The 18,772-nt window shown below is 30.5% G+C and overlaps 4 protein-coding genes across 4 annotated transcripts; 2 read left to right on the top strand and 2 right to left on the bottom strand.

Annotated features, from left to right (window-relative positions):
* Positions 1 to 387: 387 nt before the first annotated feature.
* Positions 388 to 4,001, bottom strand: LOC145758887 (nucleoporin SEH1-like). The gene is made up of 10 exons (XM_082572575.1): positions 3,593 to 4,001; positions 3,056 to 3,212; positions 2,946 to 2,986; positions 2,792 to 2,872; positions 2,593 to 2,723; positions 2,428 to 2,526; positions 2,222 to 2,365; positions 2,052 to 2,127; positions 1,739 to 1,941; positions 388 to 715 (listed from the first exon to the last, which is right to left on the bottom strand). The coding sequence occupies exons 1-10, from the start codon at positions 3,725 to 3,727 to the stop codon at positions 625 to 627; spliced, it is 1,158 nt and encodes a 385-aa protein (XP_082428701.1). The 5' UTR covers positions 3,728 to 4,001; the 3' UTR covers positions 388 to 624.
* Positions 4,002 to 4,021: 20 nt separating this feature from the next.
* Positions 4,022 to 16,808, bottom strand: LOC145758886 (centrosomal protein of 112 kDa-like). The gene is made up of 23 exons (XM_082572574.1): positions 16,595 to 16,808; positions 16,384 to 16,447; positions 16,187 to 16,304; positions 15,898 to 16,021; positions 15,739 to 15,782; positions 15,602 to 15,637; positions 15,473 to 15,506; positions 8,263 to 8,399; positions 7,946 to 8,045; positions 7,735 to 7,853; positions 7,485 to 7,628; positions 7,125 to 7,279; positions 6,883 to 7,012; positions 6,727 to 6,819; positions 6,436 to 6,575; positions 6,243 to 6,333; positions 5,875 to 6,027; positions 5,485 to 5,667; positions 5,167 to 5,397; positions 4,856 to 5,068; positions 4,694 to 4,783; positions 4,510 to 4,611; positions 4,022 to 4,400 (listed from the first exon to the last, which is right to left on the bottom strand). Exons 1-23 carry the CDS (start codon positions 16,683 to 16,685, stop codon positions 4,314 to 4,316), a joined length of 2,679 nt encoding a protein of 892 aa, XP_082428700.1. The 5' UTR covers positions 16,686 to 16,808; the 3' UTR covers positions 4,022 to 4,313.
* LOC145758888 (uncharacterized) lies at positions 12,976 to 15,157 on the top strand. Its single transcript, XM_082572576.1, has 3 exons — positions 12,976 to 13,386; positions 13,648 to 13,895; positions 14,104 to 15,157. Exons 1-3 carry the CDS (start codon positions 13,246 to 13,248, stop codon positions 14,792 to 14,794), a joined length of 1,080 nt encoding a protein of 359 aa, XP_082428702.1. The 5' UTR covers positions 12,976 to 13,245; the 3' UTR covers positions 14,795 to 15,157.
* A 483-nt stretch (positions 16,809 to 17,291) lies between the features above and the next one.
* On the top strand, positions 17,292 to 18,751 carry LOC145759197 (E3 ubiquitin-protein ligase RNF34-like). Its single transcript, XM_082572964.1, has one exon. It carries the CDS (start codon positions 17,425 to 17,427, stop codon positions 18,397 to 18,399), a length of 975 nt encoding a protein of 324 aa, XP_082429090.1. The 5' UTR covers positions 17,292 to 17,424; the 3' UTR covers positions 18,400 to 18,751.
* Positions 18,752 to 18,772: the final 21 nt, after the last annotated feature.

Genomic DNA, 18,772 nt, shown 5'->3' with positions numbered 1-18,772 from the left:
TCAATAGTAATTAAAAAATGAAGATGTGTTATAAAGATAAGCTTCGACGTGTTAGATTTGATTTTGAATAACCCGCTGATATTGATTCGTTGTTTTATGCAAGGCTTACTTATTTTGTCGTTTTGTTAATAAAATATTACTCCGTCTAACAAAAAATCTATAGGCTTTCGTTGACCTGCCATATAGGCTACATTTTTCAATTTAATTTTCAACATCAATTTGAGGTTGTATTAGTAACTCCTTTATTGTTGTGTTTTTAATAATTAGATTTAACACCTGATTAATTTGTAAATTTAAAATTTTAATAGCGAGATTATAAATACTGCAATATATTTTGGGATTTAATTAAACGCAGTTAAAAAAAGATTTGAAATATTTGATTTCAGCAATAATATTATTTTTCTGACGCCTTTTTAAATTACAGCCTACTCAATCAACTATATAAAATATTAAAAAATATTTATAACTAGCTAGTATAAAACTATAGCCTACAACTAGAACGATAATTAACTTTCAAAATTTTGAGCATTTAAACTGTAAAGCAACTAAAAATGCACATAAAATATAAAACAAAGTAACATAAGATTTTGAAGGGGCATTTGATACACTTTTCTACACTTAAGTTTAGTAATAAGCACCCCTGTAACGTGGTTCAAGAATTGGGGCCTTTTGTTGAGGCGGTCCTCTGTTTTGTGGTAGACGACGAAAGTTTTGCCTAAAGAGGTTACAGTTAGAAAGTGTAAGACAATAAGCCTACTTAACTTGTGAAGAAATGCTTAGATTATCCTGTATTATTGGGCTACCCTATGATAAAGTATTTCTTTAAGGTTTAAGTGTGGTTTAAAACTTAGTTTCTTAGTGGGAGAATATAGCCTAAGACCCTAAAGTTAAACATGACAAGAATAGAAATGCCAAACACTTTTAATCAAATTGATGTTGATAATTTTGTGGTGTAAAAAAACATGGCCTTAATTGGCAAATTACCTAAACGTTAATTGTATTTTTGAGTACTTTAGATGCTTTATAGCGCGGATGAATAATTAAGAACAGAAATGTGAACTTAATTAAGCATGCAGTTGACGTTGCTTTACATGTCAATACTAGATTATTCATAAACTTGCATTCTATTTCATTCCCACATGCATTCTTGGTTAATTTTGTTTAAAAAATTCACCAAAATAAAATGTGCCTAGCAAAAAAACGACTTAAAAATATTTTTTTAATTGCGAGCCTTCAAAAAAAAAAAAAAATAAAATAATAACTAAGAATATTAAATTTTATTTAAAAAATTACAAAATAAGAAAGAATACAAAAATCATCTAAGCAAAAAGTTGATTAAAATTTACGTTTTTTACAATCTGTGTTTCGTTTTCAAAATAGACTTATTTTTTACATTTACAAGTTAGAATATTTTTTAATATTATTAGTTGTAAAGTAACATTCCTTTATTTAACGACATTCAAAAAAAAACCTTCAAAATTTGGCAGAGCAAAAATATAATTTGTTGATAAACTAAAAATAAACTAAATTAAAATATGAACTAGTTCAGCTTTACAAAAACAAAAGCAATTTTGTTTCGCGTATTATAATTCAAAGCGCTAAACAAATCGCTAAACAAAGCATCATTTCAGCCTTGATGTTATATGTTGTATTAAAAGACAAACAAATTAAAATTTATCTCCTCAGCTTTGCAGGCGAGTTACTAACCCCATAATGTATGTTCTGGTTAATACCATACCTGTTACTATATTGCATAGGTTCGTCATTGAGCTGACCATTAGCAACAAGACTAGGCTCAAACCGAGGCATGGAACTACCTCGGTCCAACTCACTAATTTGTTTCCAAATGCCTAAGTAGTTTTCCATCCACATTAGAATGCGGCCGTCATCACCAGAAGATATTAACACAGTGCCCAAGTTATTCCAAGTGACACTAAGAACCTTGAAAGTTTATAAGAAATGTAAAGACTTTTTGAATAAAAACATCTTCTCCATAACAGCAAAGCGCTGTTTTTAGATGTATAAAGTGAGGGGTTTTTAAAAGAACTCACCTTGCAATTGTGTTGATTAAATGTGGCTATTTCCTTGGCGTCCACACAGCTAGGTTTATCTTGGTTATTTGACTCACTTACAATATAATATAAAAAGCAAATTAATTTGGTAAAAAGTTCAACAAAAAAATATGCTCAAATAAAAATATGAAAGATATGTGAATATATACTTAGTGGTGGCTGAAATTTTAAAGATCTTAACATCATTAGAGGCAACAGCCAAAATGTGATATTTTCTTCCCATGTTAGGAGCAAAACAGAGATTGTTAACAGACTCAGCAACACCCATAATTGTATAAATCTTTGACCATTCCCTAAAAAAAAACAAGTTTCACAGAGTTTGTTGAATGACCCTCGGTTAATGTTTAATATTTACCTTAATGCTTCGACATATTCAAATATAAAAACTTTTCCCCCAACATTTGTTTTCACATCATCACTACCTACAGCTATCATAGGATAATGATGTTGATATCTAAATTGGTGTAAAATGAATACTTAGTTGAATTATGTGAAATTTTGTTTGTAAATTTGTAATTACAGTGAGGGATTCCAGGATAAGCTACTGCAAGAAATTGAGCATTTAAGTTGGTGCTGCATTGTCCATTGGGTTAAGTTCATAACGTCAGGTGCCTCATATATTCTTACTATACCATCTTCTGAGCATGCAGCCTTTTAAATAATAAGCATAAATTTATATTTTTACACAAATACATATATGTAAATAAAAATTTACATACCAGTAATAATCCAATATGTCTTGGAGAAAATTTGACATCTTTAACGGAAGTCCTGCTGTCAACCAGTTTTGCTTTTTGAACCTGTTAGAAAAAAAAATGCAGTAAAACACTTGGAAAATGATGCAATACCAATAAGTTAGTGTATATATCTTACCCAAATGTGATCTGTTTGTCCTGATAAAGAATTTTCTTTGACTAAAAAATTACCAATAATAAAATAAACAAATTTAACATTAATAAATTATATATACAAATGTAAACTACCTGCTTCTTCCCATACAATGGCAGTTCTATCGAACGAACAAGTTGCTAAAATTTGTCCATATTCAGGATGAGCCCATGTGACTTTCCAAACAGAGGCATTATGGGCTTTCCAAGTCGATGTGCAATACCATTTACCATTATCATCTTTGTCCCATACCTAAAATAAAACTTGTGACAAAATTTTGAGAATTTTTTTGCATATATCTTTATCCTCACCCCGTCCCAGTCTTAAGTTGCCTGTGGCAGTTTGGGATAACTGCCAGATAATTATGTTGCTGATTAGTGATGGCTCACCAGGAGTTTACACCGTTTATAGCACCCCACTTAAGGGCGTTACAGCATAAAAGCAGTGGGAACTAAACCCACGACCTCATATAGTCATGTAGTGTAGCAAGTGTTCTTATCACTACACACCTACACCACCTTCACCTCGCCGGTTAAAATAATGTCTATCTGTTGTTTACTAAGATTTCTGAATATACAAAGTCAGATTTTAGAAAATAATTAAAAAAATAAAGTACTAAAGCAATGCCTGACCTTTATGGTTTGATCACTGGACGCTGTTGCCATTCGTTTTCCGTAGAAGTTGATTGCAATATCGTGAATAAAATCTTTATGTCCAGAATCGATGCTGGTTGTTGTATACCCGTTATTTAAACTTGCAGTGTCCATAGTTATGTCTTGTTTACCCGTCTACAGTATTTAAAGCCTAAATTTATTGTATTTTGCTCATTTATTAACAATTTGAGGCATCAAAACACAAAACACGTGCAAAAAATATTTTTTAACAAATTCGAGTAGATGTCGTGACTATCCCATGGCATAACATCCAAAAGTCTTGACTGTTTTAATTTGTTATATTTATCCCCAAAATAATTAAATAAATTATTTCAAATATTGTTGTTTTATGTTAACATTTGACTTGAATACTCTCGATATTTTATTGATATAACATTTTTTAGTATTATAAGGTTAATGCGTTACATTTATCAATGCTAAAAGTCACAAACTTCTTCGGAAAACTCTTTAACATCAGAAAGAGTCTTAAGGAGGACCTTTTTTGTTTAAAAGTGTGTATTGTATTAAAATATATTATTCTTAATAAAACAACAGTACGATGATCACTATCAAATAGCTACTAAAATGTTACAAAACGTTTAAAGTCCTTAACAAAATCTGCGGGGTAAATAAGTCATGTAGCAACTTAGCCATAAATAATTAAAATGAAACGCCATATGACGTCAGTTATACGGTGACGTCATAGCCTTAATGGAGAACTTGATCTTTGTCGGTGAGAGTCAATTTCGTCTTGCAATACTTCAATACGTTGCTGCAAAGTTTTAACCTAAAGCCGGTACAAAATAGTTAAGAGTTCAATGACGTACAATGACGATTCAATAACGATTTAACCATACAAATACAAAATATTTATTAGTACAATGCTGATAATTTACTTGTGAACGCAGACACGAAATCGTCTCTTCCAGATCTTGCTTCAGAGAATTTGGCATTGATCCTTTAAGCCTTTCTTCACATTGTAGTTTTAACTTATTAACCTGTTGCAAAAACATACAAGTTGGTGCTACAACAATATTGGTGTACTTGTTTTAAAATTTATTTTTATAGTTAAATCCTTACATGTTCTCTGTGGTCAAACTCCATGCTTTGGATTTTTCGGTGAACAAGTTGCGCTTTTTCTCTTTCAGCTTCAAGTTCTACTTTAACGTTCTAAAAAATAGATTTAACACATAAAAACAAATTGTATTAGTAGAAAAAATAATATTTTTTATTAAATCTTACCAGCAATGTGGTGTTCTGATACATCTTCAGTTTAGCTTGTTCTTCTTCAATCCTTCTTCCTTGTTCTTCTATTTGCTCCTCAGCATCTCTTCTACTTGTCTCCACCTCTTCTCTTAACATGTCCTCTTTCTTCTGAGCGTCCGTCAACCTCTCGTGTGCTCTCTCTAATCTCTGGCGATAATCAGAGTCAAGTTGTTCTAATCTTGCCTTAGCCTGCAACAAAATGATTAGATATAGTTAAAATGTAACACTTCAAAATGTACGGTAACAAATGCGATCAACCTTTCTTTACAAATAATACAATAACTTGCCTTTTGGCCTTGCCTATCTAATTCTGCAGCGTGTTGCTGATGCATTTCCATTCGTTGTCGATCAATCTCAGCCTCCAATCTCGATACAGCTGTGTCGTGGTCGTGTGCGGCCTTTTGGCGTTCTTCCTCCCGCAGAAGACCGAGTTCTACAAGTTGTTGTCGACGAGTGGCGTTCGCGCTGACGAGCTCCTCGCGAAGTTGTCTGCACTGGGCTTCTAGTCCAGCGTTAACCTGTATGTTAACATGTAAGGCTACAGAATGCATAAAGTAAACCATGTAAAAAAATACAAATTACGCAAAAAAATTCATTGACGTTACCTCCTGGTGCTGCTTTCTTCTCTCTTCCGCAATTCTTTCTTGTTCTTCCAAAGCTTCCCTTAGTCGCCCCTCTGCAAGGTGGAGTTGAGTTTCGTAGTCTCGAACCAGCCTGTCTCTCTCGGTTGAGTTTCGTTGTGAAATGGATTCGCGTTCTTTCTCCCATCTTAGTTTTGTATCCCCCAACTTAAAATATTAAAATACAATCAATAAATCGAGATTGTTATAAAATAATGTTGATTATAAATAAATTTTGCAAAATTCAAGTTGAACAAAGAAAACAACAAAAAATTCTTGTTGTTTTCTTTGTTTAACAAAAAAAAAGTAGTAACCCCTAGTAAGTATTATGCCATTTTATATATTTTTATATAATTAAAACCTATTATGTCATACCTCATCCAAGTGATGTTGTTTAAGTTGCTCGATTTCAGCTCTAAATTCCTGTTGAATTTTGTCCCGATTTTCCCTGCTCACCTCCAAGTCGACCTCCATTTTCTCAAGTTGTTGTTTCATGTCTGCAAAAACTTTGTGCTGGGCGTCTGTTACCTACAAAATATAAATAATATGTAAAGGCATTTTAAATCTACTTTGTTGTATATTTAAAACAACATATAAGTTAAAGTGTGTTTATCTACTGATGTTAGCGCTTAAAAGCCGTTTAAGATGATAGTGTAGAAGAAAAAAATTACAATACATTAGGATAACACATCAACATTTGATTTAAAAAATAGGGTGGCAAATATATATAGATGTGTTGAAACCTGTTTTTTATAAGATTCTATTGCTTGATCTGCTTGAACACTAGATTGTTTTTGTGCCATGGTAAGTCTAATTATCTGCTCGTCCTTATCTCTGTAAATACAAAGTTTAATTAATAAAATCGTTACAACTTTAATAAATAGTAGAATCTTTAAAACAAAACGGTTTTAGCGGGAATCAAACTTGAAATCTTACTTGATCACGTCTTCCAGTTTCCTGATCTCTCTTTGATGTTGCGATCGGTCGTGATCAAACTCGGTCCTTAGACTATGAAGTTGTTTGTCATGTAGATGTTGGATGCTCATCATATCTTGCTGGTGCAGAGAATCTTTCTCCTAAAAATGTAAAGACTATTTAAATAAAGTTTTTAACACTGACAAGTTTTGCCACATGCCATCAAGATTTAGAGCGCTAAATTTAATAAATAATCAATATAATAAACTGTTAAAATTCAACATTAAAATATATTTTATGATAACGACATACCCTAATCTCCCTAGTTCTTTGTTGTTCCAAATCTTGTATTGTGTGCTTTAAGTTTTGTGCTTGGTCTTCCAACTCCCTTATAGTTTCTTGTGCCTATAAGATTAAGCGTTTAATGTTTTTGCAATGTTTTAAGACTTCTATTCGTTAAAAACTTACCTTAATAGCGGTAACTGAATTCTCCTGTTTATTATACTGAATGCTAGCCTCATATTTTGTAATCAAAGATTGGTTCTCTGTTTTCCTTTCATTTCTCTCCAATTTTAATTCTTTTTGTAAACTTTCATTTCTTAAAATAAAAAAGGAATAAAAAATTCTTAAAAAGAAAAAAAAATGTAAACTTAAAAAAAAAATAAATAAAAAAATATTATTTGTAAAAGTTCCCCAATGTGGAATCGAACCTAGAACTTGTGACACGTAATTCGTCGAGTAAACGATCGCGTTCATTTTCGAGGTTGCTTTTGTCGTGGAGCAAAGCATCGCGAGCAATCGAAGAACTCTCAGTTTCTTGAGTGAGTTGACTGACTCTTTGTTCTAACTCAGTGACAACCTCTTTCTATGAAACAAATGTTGTTCGTTGTAAAAAACTTATTGGTTTAAAAGAAAGCAAGGTAATTTTGATGGAGAAGTTATGAAAACTGTTTGTAAACCAAAAAGCTATTAATAAGATCTACAGAAATGCAGCAACGAAAATCGAATGAAGAATTTGTAGTATTTAAATAAATGTATCAAATTTCTGTTTCAATTTAAAAATTATTTACTGTTGCTTCCGTTTGCGAATTGTATTCTTCTTCCATAAAAGTCAACCTCTGATTTGTTTCGTCCAACAGATCTTGGATGCTTTTAGTGTGAGCTTTCTGCAGCTCGTATTTCTCTCGTTCCAACTTGCTAGTTGTCTCTCGCATCTAAAAATAGACACATGACGTCATAAGAAGTTGTTGACCAAAGATTACACAAGACAGTTAAGTAAGGTAAAAAATAAGTTACAAAATTAGTAGAAATTTTCCATACATTTGTGTCGAATTCTGTTTTTAAAGACTCTAGAGCATCGTTCATTGCTGTTTTTAAATCTTCGGATTCCTTCGACTTCAAGTCTTTAACAGAATTTACTTCTTTCAAAGCGTTGTGTACTAAAAATATTAGTTTAAAATTTGAAATCAGGTTTTTAGAATAGTGGGCACACATTTGAGATAATTTTCAGCTATAAAGAAATATATTTTACATTTTTTCTCCAGCTTTCTTTTTGTTTCCTCATTTTCCTTTTCCTTGTTTTTAAAGTGGGATTTTAAATCGTCGATCTCATTATTCTTACGTTCTAAAATCTTTAACAAAATAAAATTATTTTGAATAATTTCGGAGAAATGCTTAAAAAGTTCAATTGATTTTCAATTACTTTATAATTGTACATTACATGTTGTTTAAGTTAGTTTGCCGAATGTTCACAAGTTGTTGTTGTTCTTAATGGTAGATCCAAGCCAAACAATATAAAACGTTAAAGTAAAAAACAATTAAATACAATTTCACAACAACTATATTTACAGTTTGAACAGCCACATCATGTTTGTGCTGAAGTTTTAATTTCTCCTCGTAATATTTTGCTTCAAGAACTTTAGTTTTCATTTCAATTTCCTTCTCATGCATTCTTATTAAGCTTTGCTCGTCTCGAAATGTTGTTCCTAAAAACAATCAAATAAAAAAAATGTTTTAAATAAAATTAAAATATAAATTTGAACAAGATTTGATAAGATTCATTTTCAAAGACTTGACATTAGTTAATGAACTACTCAAAAATGGCAAATAAGTTTACTTTTTTATTTTCTACATTTGACTAAAACAAATATTAATCAAATTTGACAAAAAACAAAATAGTATTCACTAAAATTATGTAATACGTGATATCTGTTACATTACCAATGTCCAAAAACGTTAAAAAAATCAATTTTTATTCGATTAAAACTGTTATGGATACCTTTAAACGTAAAGTTTCACGCATGAAAATTTAATCTGATATAAAATTTCACTATGACATCTGATTCCAGTGAAAAAGTATTAAGTTTTTATTAATTATTAATGTTCCGTACGAATAACATTTATTTTAAACCCTTGAAATATTCTATAAATTAAACAAAGGAAGTTATTAAAAAGTAAAATAGATTAAAGAAAAAATATTCTACATCCTTTTTAAGAGTTGTCATAATTTTCTATGTAAAAAAACAATAAAAAAAATTTAAGCAATTAGATAAATAAGATTTAATAAATAATTAAACAGTATTTAAACTTTAGTTTTCTTTCTTTGAAAGATTTCAAACAGTCACACTAGAAATCAAGACCAAAAGTTATCAAAAGTGTAGTTAACAACTTAAATTATCTTATATAGCACCAAAAATGGTTAACGATTTAGGCACAAATAAGGAACAAAGAAGACTGGTTAAGTTGAAATGGATTATTGCTGGGTTCGCGATAATTCAAATCTACAGAATTCTAATGCTTGGTTTTACGTTCTATGTTATCTACGATTCACTTATTGTACAGGTATATCAATTTACTTCTATTTTTGATAACTTAAAAACCCGTATTTATAATTCATAAGTAATAAAATCTTTTGTTTTTCCGATATACAGTTGAAAATTTATATTTTTTTAAATTTAGCAGTCTCACTAACAACAAAATAGATAAAATCGCATTTGATGCTATCATTTGAGAAGATACTGTATGTCAAAATTTAAAACAAATACTTTAAAAACATGAAATCAGTTTAAATAATTGCTAACAAAATTTCTTGATTTAACAACAACTAAATTACTTAGTTGATTTTCGTGTAAGAAATTCCTGAATAAAATTTATTTAAAAACGCAATATGCCAGCTTTGACCGAGTTAAATCTTTTTAACTGTAATCTAATGCAAAACTTATTTTCCACAACACTTGAACAAACAATTATATTTCACTTCTTAACATTATTTAGAAAGTCACGCCGCCCATGTTTGATCAAGCATCAGAAGATTACTTACAAGTGGAAGCAAGTACTAACGATTCACTTCCTTCTATACTTGATATGTACGATGTGGAGGCGGGAGAGGTACCTTTCAAGAGATTACGACGTTATTCAGGTAAGGTTTTTAAGTTTCAGCTAATTAGAGATAAAAAAAACAAAATGATTTTATAGAAACAATTGTAACTTCATATCACAGTCAATAATATTTATATTGCAAAAGAATTTTACGATTACAACGAGCCTGGCGATGAGGTCACTACCAAAGCTCGAAGTGACGTTACGTGGTCGCACGTCATCCAACTCACGATCCCGGTGGTTGAAGTGTTAGCATCCCTGGTGGTTTTAAGTTTGATATTCGGCCCCTTGTCCGTAAAAGTTTCGCCAAAAATGTGGATTATTTGGATTGTAAAGTAAGAACTTTTGATTCAATTTAAATCAAATTTAACACAGATGTTAAAAGTTTAAAGGCAAACACCCTAAAAGTAATAATTATAGAAAATCAATTATATTTAAGTTATTTATGAGCAACCGTTGTTCAGAAGTAATATTTCCAAGATAGTTGCAGAAATTAAATTAAAAACAAATAAATTTTATAGCATTATAAAAATACCAATATATGTCCAAGACTGATTACTAGAAAAATAATCTTCTAAAAGAGTGCATTGTTCTAAGACTTATATTTTGTTGTCCTAAATAAATAAAAAAAAGAAGCTTTTCGTTTAAATATTTTTTTCATTAATTTTCAGCATGAGAATCTTCTGGATGCGATTGCTCTGGACGGCAACTGCAATCGCGTTTGTTGTCATAACAACCAAATACCACGAAATGATGTACAAAATAACGTCCAACCCACGATACCTGGCAAATCTTGTTGTAGAGGCCACGATGGCGATGACCGCAGTAGAGTATTGTGTTCTAGGAATAGTAGAGACAACAATAAAGGTATTGTTGTTGTTTAAATAAAAGTAATGTTTTAAGTACTAAACTGGTGGGTTCGATTGAAATTCTTTGAAAGCTAAGATCCCAAATGTATGTGACAAACTGTTTTGTAAAAAAAACACTTTACGTGTTGTAAAAATTTTAAGTAATATTACTGGGCGGATAGTGCCTGAGCCGACTCACATACTCTTTTTAAATGTGAAAGCACGAAAAGCCTGCACATCCAAACAGAATATCAAAAACATTGTATAGTGTTACCTTGTATAACATTAAAACAAATGTATTTGTTTATAGATTATGTCCATGGATAGACTAAAATCAAGAATCGATAAATTAGAGAAGAAAATTTCGTATCGTTGGTGGTTGTTGCTTAGATTTGATTACTACACTTGCCTGATGGTCTTCGTCCTTCGAAACTTCGTCATGTCTCTCTACTTCGGGATCTTGACCGCTTTTGTGACGCAAGACACCGTCGTGTCGACACTCAGCGAGGATACCAAGGACGTGATGGGCAACGTCACTGTGGTCCTCCAGATCTACCTCGCACTGATCCGGGGAAGATTCTACGGATTCTTCATGCACAACTTCCTCTCAAACTTCTTCGTGGAGGAGGGTGACGTCATGTTTAAAGTCAACAAAGAAAGTGGTGACGTCATACGAAGAAGTACGGTTTGTGACGAAATCTACGACAAAGAAGAAGTGTGTGACTCCGACGAGAAGAGCGATGACGTCACGTTTCCCGCAACAGAAGAAGAAAAATGTTAAAGTTTTTTCTTCAATAACGTAAATGGATTTTAGATGTTGCGTCAAATTGCATGTACGAATATGTAATATGTTGTGGAGTTAATAAAACATATTGTTGTATAATGGGAATTAATGTTTTAATATTCGTTTATTTTAAAAAGAAGTACCATATTACAACAACATAGAAAATAGAATTCGAAAAAATTCCATTCCCACTCGAAATTTGAATCACTTTCTTAGATTTTTAAACTGACCAAGTACAAAAACAAGTTGACGTAATGTGTAGTATTTATTGGCGGAAATGTTTACCCTATTCAAATAGCGAAAAGTGCAGCATTTCTGGCACGTATATTGGTACAAGGTTTACAGAAAGCAAAAAAAGAGAAAATTCTCGGAAAAAATGAGTCAAAAACAAGTATGCGTGTTTAGTAAGTAAATAAATGAGACAGATAATAACGGGTTTATTTTTTTTCAATTCCCCCTGGGGATAATATTGAAGAACTACTACCATAATCAAGCATTTGCAACGGACGTGAACGGCATTTAAAATATGGTAAAACCGCTTGTAGTCGTGAGATTTAAAAAGCGGGGTTCCAGGTAGAAAATCCGTAATCAACTATAACATGTACGTCTAGACAGTATGATCAGTAAATGCAAACCACAAAACTCGTGATACGCCTCCTTACGCGACGCGTTATTATCGTATTTTTACAAAGAGGAATTAGAAATGTAACGTAAGTTAAATATAAAGCGAATATATCTGGTAGAAAGATTAATTTTTTAGGCTGTGTTATATCAAAACACCAAATTTAAATACATATAACCTTATGAGAAAAAAATCAGTTCTTATCAGGGTGTGCCTGTATTAGATAGAAGGTAATTTTTATCTTGTATAATTTGCGTAAACTCAGATTTTTGTTGAGAAACACACAGGCTGTATACCTCCAATTTCCAAAGTAAATGTGTTGAATAACACACGTTTTTATACAAAAATATTGCAATACTTTAGCTGATAAACAATCTACGACGCAAACTTGTTTTGCAACATTTAAAATGTCCTTTGGAAAAGTAACATATAACGTTTAATGTTGTCGACAACAGTTTACGTAAATCCTAATACGTTTTAGCCTTCAACTTATACCCACAGGCAGTCATTAAGGAATTTATTTTTTTTTAAATTGCGAGTAAGACTGAAAATTTAGACTAAGTCAACATGCAGAAAATGTTTATAAAAACATAGTGCTTATTTTAAAATCGTTTTTGGATGACTCATATCGAAAAAACTACTGCGTGAAACACGGTTAAGTAGATAAGATTTTTTTTGGAAATTTATTTAAAAAAAATTGAATTAGTCATTGTGGGTAATTCTTATTACTCTAAATTCTAAAAATAAGATATTAAATTTATATTAAACTTATTGTCGTTAAAGAAAAACTAAAATAGCTTCGATATATATAAAAACTTAATACCGAAATAGGATTAAGATATAAAGTTTAAGTTCGCTTGCTTCGTCTCAGTAAGTCCTAATTCGTAAGAAAAATTTGGTTAGGCTTGGCTTAAATTTTGTTGTAAACAAAAATGAAGTTAAAGTTTATTTCGGCTGGTTAATGCCGTTCGTTTGAGTCAAAATTAAGTGAAGTATGTTTATTGCCAGTTGCTTTAAATTTAAAGATAAAAAATAATTAAAAAGCTTATGGTAGTTTACATATTTAGAGAGTCATGGCACTTTAAAAAAATAAAAAAGGAATAAAAAAAGAATTAGTTTTAATATTTTAGACGCAAAATTTTGAACTTATTCTTTATTTTTACATAGATTTTGTGATTTTTTAAATTTCCTTTATAAAAATGGGCAAAATAACAACCAAAATTAAGCAGAACAACACAATTTTAAGATGGATTTTATTCCTGTTTTCGCTTATTCAACTTTACAGGATTTTCGGTGTTGGTTTTACGCTCTATGTCAGTTATGATTCGGTGATTGTACAGGTATGCATAACATTTATTCTTGTTTATTATTTAACTCTACTATTTCATTTTATTCTACTAAACTGTTTTTTTTTGTTTTTAAACGCCTTTTGATACTTACTCACTGTTAAAAGAAGTAACATAAAATAATTTTTACTTTTTTAGCTTTATAGAAATCAAATTCTAACTAAATTTAGTAAAATTTTATTTCTACTCAAAGTATAATTATATTTAATAAAATAACTTTATGGCTTGGTACTAACTGAAACCCATACATATTAGAGACAACAGTCTATGTTGTTCGACGAGGTGGACATGAATTACTTTACAGAAGCTCACACCCATCCTCATCACCCCAAACCTGCTGCACTAATCGACGAAATACCCAAACGAGAAATAAGCACAAAGTTACTAATACAATTAAGCGTTCCGTTAACAGAGGTTCTTGTTTCAGCGTTTGCTTTGTGTTTAATTTTTGGTCCCTTATCGATTAAAGTCAACTACAGAATGTGGATTACTTGGCTACTTAAGTAAGCAAATTCATAAAACAAGTTTAAACTGTTCTTTAGCTATAAAAATCCAATTAAGTTTTCTTTTCTTTCAAATTTACCTTTGTGATAATTAAAATAACTGCTTTGAAACAGAACCTTGCATCATATCATAAAGTATTTTTGTCTTGTTCTTTTGACTACCTATATCCTTTGCAGTTTTTTAAAATATTCTAATTTTTCGTTCTAGACTTCGAATTTTTTGGATGCGACTTCTCTGGACAGCTACAGCTATTGCATATGCGGCTATGCTTCCAAAATTCTACAATGAGATGTACAGATACGGTCATGACCAACAGTATTTGTACAACGAAGTAAACGAAGTCACACTAGGTGCCATTGCTATGGAGTATTTTCTTCTTGGTAATTTAGAGGCCACGATGAAAATTATGACAACTGAGAAAATAATATCCCGAGTTTGTAAAGTAAAGAAGAGGCTTAACAGATTTTGGAACGGAGTTTTGGTTTTTAACTACTACAGTTTTCTGTTAGTCTATGTGCTTCGCAACTTCAGCATGTCTCTTTATTTTGGGATCCTAACCTCGTTTTTAACGCAAGATGCCATCGAGAATGCGATGAAAGAAAACAAAAGTGTCTACGGAGGATTTGTTGTTGTTTTACAAATCTACCTTGCTCTTATCAGAGGACGTTTTTACGGATTCTTCATGCACAGTTTCCTCTCTAACTTCTTCGTGGAGGAAGGCGACGAAATGTTTAATATCAACAAAGAAAAGGGTGACGTCACGCCTAGTAACGGTGACGTCACTGGCGATTTATCAATCGAAAGTAAAGAAAATCTTGAATCGAATCGGTGTGAAAATGACAACTTACTGAGTACGGATATAAAAAATCGAAATATAAGACTTGAGTGCGAGGTATAAAAATAACCGAACAAAAATAATTGAAACAATTTTAAAACTGTTTTGTTTTAACGCTGGGCTATCCCATGAAATTTACACTAAGTTCAAAACCCCATTTTCTTCTATTAAAGACACACTTTTTAAACGTTAGGCTGTAAATTAGCCTTACTAGTTTTAGCGTTAGGTTTTTTAATTTTATTTCATGTACTTTAACGTAAATCATCTTAAAGTACCCACAACTTGGATATTTATTTGTTTTTGTTAAATTATTTTGCTTATTAGCTTTTGCAAGCTGCTCTTAGTGTGCGTTCGTGCATATTTATTTTACTTATTTTGTTTGTACATACTTTGTAGTGGTAGCTTATTCAATGTTAATAAAATGAAATACAAATAACTTGAAATAGTTGAAAAATTAGAAGTTTTAGTTAACAACACTTTCAAATAACTGAGGTAAATTACAATGCTGGTAACTCGATATTGTGTCCACAACAGACCGTTGTTTTAAACTAAAACGCCTACAATCTATTGTACCACTACTTTGTATAAACTACACTGACAAGCTATCTTTACTAAAGAATGCAATGTTGGCTTAAATCTACCCCCAAGTAAAATCTAGGAACATAAACATAACTATTGCATAGTCTCTATAAATTTAACTGCATTTTGTCTAATTAAAATAAAATACAAGCAAAAACTTACCTTTGGTGTCCCTGTATTCTGATAAGCCACGAACCTAAATCAAAATATTTTATATTATTTTAAAAATATGACCATAAACTTAAAAACAAGAATTTTAATAATTAGGAATAAAAATTTTATTTAACTTACAGGTGAAAATCTAACTTGATCCCCAGTTCCATGATTCTAAAAGTCATACACGTAATACATTAATTTTTATAGCGAAGTTAACTTAAATAAAAAAAGTTAGTAAAATCCATCTAATTAATATATTTTAAGAAACTAACCTTTGAAGTTGAATGAAGAGGTGGAGATATAGTAGTTAAGGCATCTAAAAAAAAATTCAAAAACCATAGCATAGATAAAATTGAAAAAATATTAAAAACAAACATTTTTGTTCCTTTAAATTTTAATAAAAATACAAAGATTTTTATACATTTACTAACCAGAGCCAGAAGACATCTTAAGTTCATTTTGTGCCCAGTCAGGGGTTAAAGTGGGTTGGAAGTCAGTGTTAATGTCGTCGGTTTGAAACCTGATGTCGGCAACTGGTTCATTAATAAACATTGCCTAAATGTAGACATTTTTTAAACATGAAGCTATATATTAAATATAATTACCTTAAAATCAAAAAGGTCTGAAAAGATTAAAACTGTTTATTTATATGAAATTAAAATAAAAAATCAAATTTTTACCATTATTAAAATAATGGTTTATTCTATTTATTCAACCAACCATATAAGAGGGTAATGGTGAGAGGAGACCAGATTCAGGTGGTGTAGAAAATGGACCATCTAAATTACCACGCTTCAGCATTTGAAGTAAGAGTTGTGCATACATGTTTCTGTTTTTTCTTTAAAATTGTTTTTATAAGAATTTAGTTCTTTTAAAAAATAGCAAAATAAAAAATTAAATAACAAATTTATAAATACCTTGAATTTGAACTGCCAACTGGTTCACATAACTTCTTAATCCACAGTGCACATCTTTGTCGCTCTGATAAAAACAAATACAAAAACTTTTAATATAGTTTACATAAAATAAATGCACAGAAAAATATTTTTTAATTTCTTTTAAATAGCTTTAGCCTGATAGTATTAACATTTATTAAATTATGTGAATTTTTTTTTAAATTTTACAAACCAGTTTTGTGAGCCATTCTAAGAACATATGGCTTCATATCAACCAAAGTTCGGTCAAATTCGGTGTCCATTCGCATTGTTCTTGGATCCATTTAAAATTTTTGAAATTCGGAATTTTTCTTATTAGTGGTCAGCTAATTTACTCACAAAACAAAATCCGAACGCTATTAGTATAATTAAACAGTTACAGTTACCAAAATTCTTTCATTGTATGACCTTAAACTTAAAATAAACGTTTTTTAACCTTAAAATACCCTTGTTTTTAATTTTAAGACATTAATTACTGAAATATTAGTTTACAATCAACAAAATTTCAAAAAAATCCCCGATATGTTGAAAATCAAAATAACATTATAATTTAATTCAAGCTGTTTTGTGCAAACAAAATAAATATCGTATAAAATTACTTTAATTTTTTTAATTTTAATTATACGTATAATACTACATATTTAAATATATCAAATAAATTTATTTATTAAATTTACTGGATAAAAATTTTTCTTTTAAAGAAATAAAAATGAAACATTAATTTATCACATGACCATGACATAACTTTTGCATACAGTCAGACAGTTCTCTTTTTTGTTTGTTTTGCTATTGTAATTTGTCTAATAGAAAGAATACACAAACCTTGCGATTATATTACAGTTGTAAGAGATGTAAAAATCTAATTATTGATCAATTTAAAGTACCCAAGAATACCGTTGTACTTTTATAATGAAAAATAATTTATTTAGATATTTTTGTGCTATTTTAATGCCTTCAATTTATTGTTTAGAGTTCAAACCAAGCCCGTCTTCTTGAAACAATTGTATTAAATAAAAAAAAACCATGCCATGCACTTATTGCAATACTCAATTCACTTTGATTAAATGGAAAATAAGATGCAACCATTGTTCAAAAAACTTCTGCTCACAATGTGTCTTTGAGGATAACTGTAAATCATGCAATGCTGTTCATTCAACAAATTTACACAAAGTAGAACTCATGAAACTTAAAGTCAAAGACCTCCGCTTGTATTTACAAAGCCGAAATTACAAAACAGAAAATTACATAGAAAAAGGTGAAATGGTTAAAAAAATTCAACTGCGATTTGGAATAAACGAATTAGATTTAGCCAACCACACAGATTCTTACTCAAACACACAATATTCTCGAACAAGATTGGAAAATGATCGTACTAACCATGAAACTAATATGGATTGGGAAAATGTCCAAGTTTTGACTCCTCCATCCTACAATGCAACTCAACACTCCTACCCTACAGCTCAGGAATTCACAACATCTGCAACAACAACTACGACAACAAGACAAGAAAATACAACAACAGAAAATAATGCTGGAACAAGAACACGTGTCTCTCAAGCAACAACTACTGGAACAAATCAATCCAATAAAAACCAACCTTCGAAATTAAGCAGCATTAAGTCTGCTGCTGAAATAAAAACTTTAAGTGTTAAGCAGTTAAAAACTTTGCTTAAAGACAATATGGTCGATTTTACTGGAGTATTAGAAAAGAAAGAATTAATAAATAAGGTTGTTAATCTTTTTGAGGATAATCAGAAGAATCAAGATCTTATTGATGAAACAGTTGATGGTGCATCAGCAAGTTCTTCTGGTAACACTAACCAGCATTCATCACAAGTTGATGAAAACTCGTGCAAGATATGTTGGGATGCCCCTGTTGATTGTGTATTTTTACAATGTGGTCATATGGCTACCTGCATAGGATGCAGCAAACATTTAACCGAATGTCCTATCTGCAGACAGCACATCATCAGAAGAGTTAGAGTGTTTAAATCTTAAAAATATATTTTATTTTTGTACAAATTAAAATAAATCTTTAAATTGTTCTTGTTTAATTTTTCACATTTTCTGTATATATATTTTTTGAGTACATTATGTTAATTTCCTTGCGGTTTTCACTCCTTGTTACTGAATGTATATATCATATGCCTAATAGCTTTGTCATCCACTTACATAAGTCAAATTGCGCCATCGTAAAGCCAAATATACTAAGCTGTATATTTAAGACAATAGTTATTGCTATGCATACACTATATAATTTTGTGCCTTTGTTTATATTGTTACAAGCAATAAATTTCCTTAATTTGCTTAAAATTTGTTATATTTGTTAATTTAAAAAAATAACTTGGTGTGGGTTTTAAACTTAAGACCT

The sequence above is a fragment of the Corella eumyota genome, chromosome 7, assembly GCF_963082875.1.
Source record: "Corella eumyota chromosome 7, kaCorEumy4.1, whole genome shotgun sequence".
In the NCBI taxonomy this organism is placed as follows: Eukaryota; Metazoa; Chordata; class Ascidiacea; order Phlebobranchia; family Corellidae; genus Corella; species Corella eumyota.
Note: the sequence above shows the minus strand (reverse complement) of the source record. Positions and strands in the feature narration are given on the sequence as shown.

Coding starts and splice junctions, on each gene's coding strand:
- LOC145758887 (XM_082572575.1), bottom strand. CDS start 3,727: ATGGACACTGCAAGTTTAAATAACGGGTATACAACAACCAGCATCGAT. Junction 3,213..3,592: donor CCAGTGATCAAACCATAAAG/GTCAGGCATTGC, acceptor GTTTTATTTTAG/GTATGGGACAAAGATGATAA. Junction 2,724..2,791: donor GACATATTGGATTATTACTG/GTATGTAAATTT, acceptor ATTATTTAAAAG/GCTGCATGCTCAGAAGATGG.
- LOC145758888 (XM_082572576.1), top strand. CDS start 13,246: ATGGGCAAAATAACAACCAAAATTAAGCAGAACAACACAATTTTAAGA. Junction 13,387..13,647: donor ATGATTCGGTGATTGTACAG/GTATGCATAACA, acceptor CATACATATTAG/AGACAACAGTCTATGTTGTT. Junction 13,896..14,103: donor TGGATTACTTGGCTACTTAA/GTAAGCAAATTC, acceptor TTTTCGTTCTAG/ACTTCGAATTTTTTGGATGC.
- LOC145758886 (XM_082572574.1), bottom strand. CDS start 16,685: ATGGATCCAAGAACAATGCGAATGGACACCGAATTTGACCGAACTTTG. Junction 7,629..7,734: donor AAACAGAATTCGACACAAAT/GTATGGAAAATT, acceptor GTCTATTTTTAG/ATGCGAGAGACAACTAGCAA. Junction 6,028..6,242: donor TAGAATCTTATAAAAAACAG/GTTTCAACACAT, acceptor TATATTTTGTAG/GTAACAGACGCCCAGCACAA.
- LOC145759197 (XM_082572964.1), top strand. CDS start 17,425: ATGCCATGCACTTATTGCAATACTCAATTCACTTTGATTAAATGGAAA.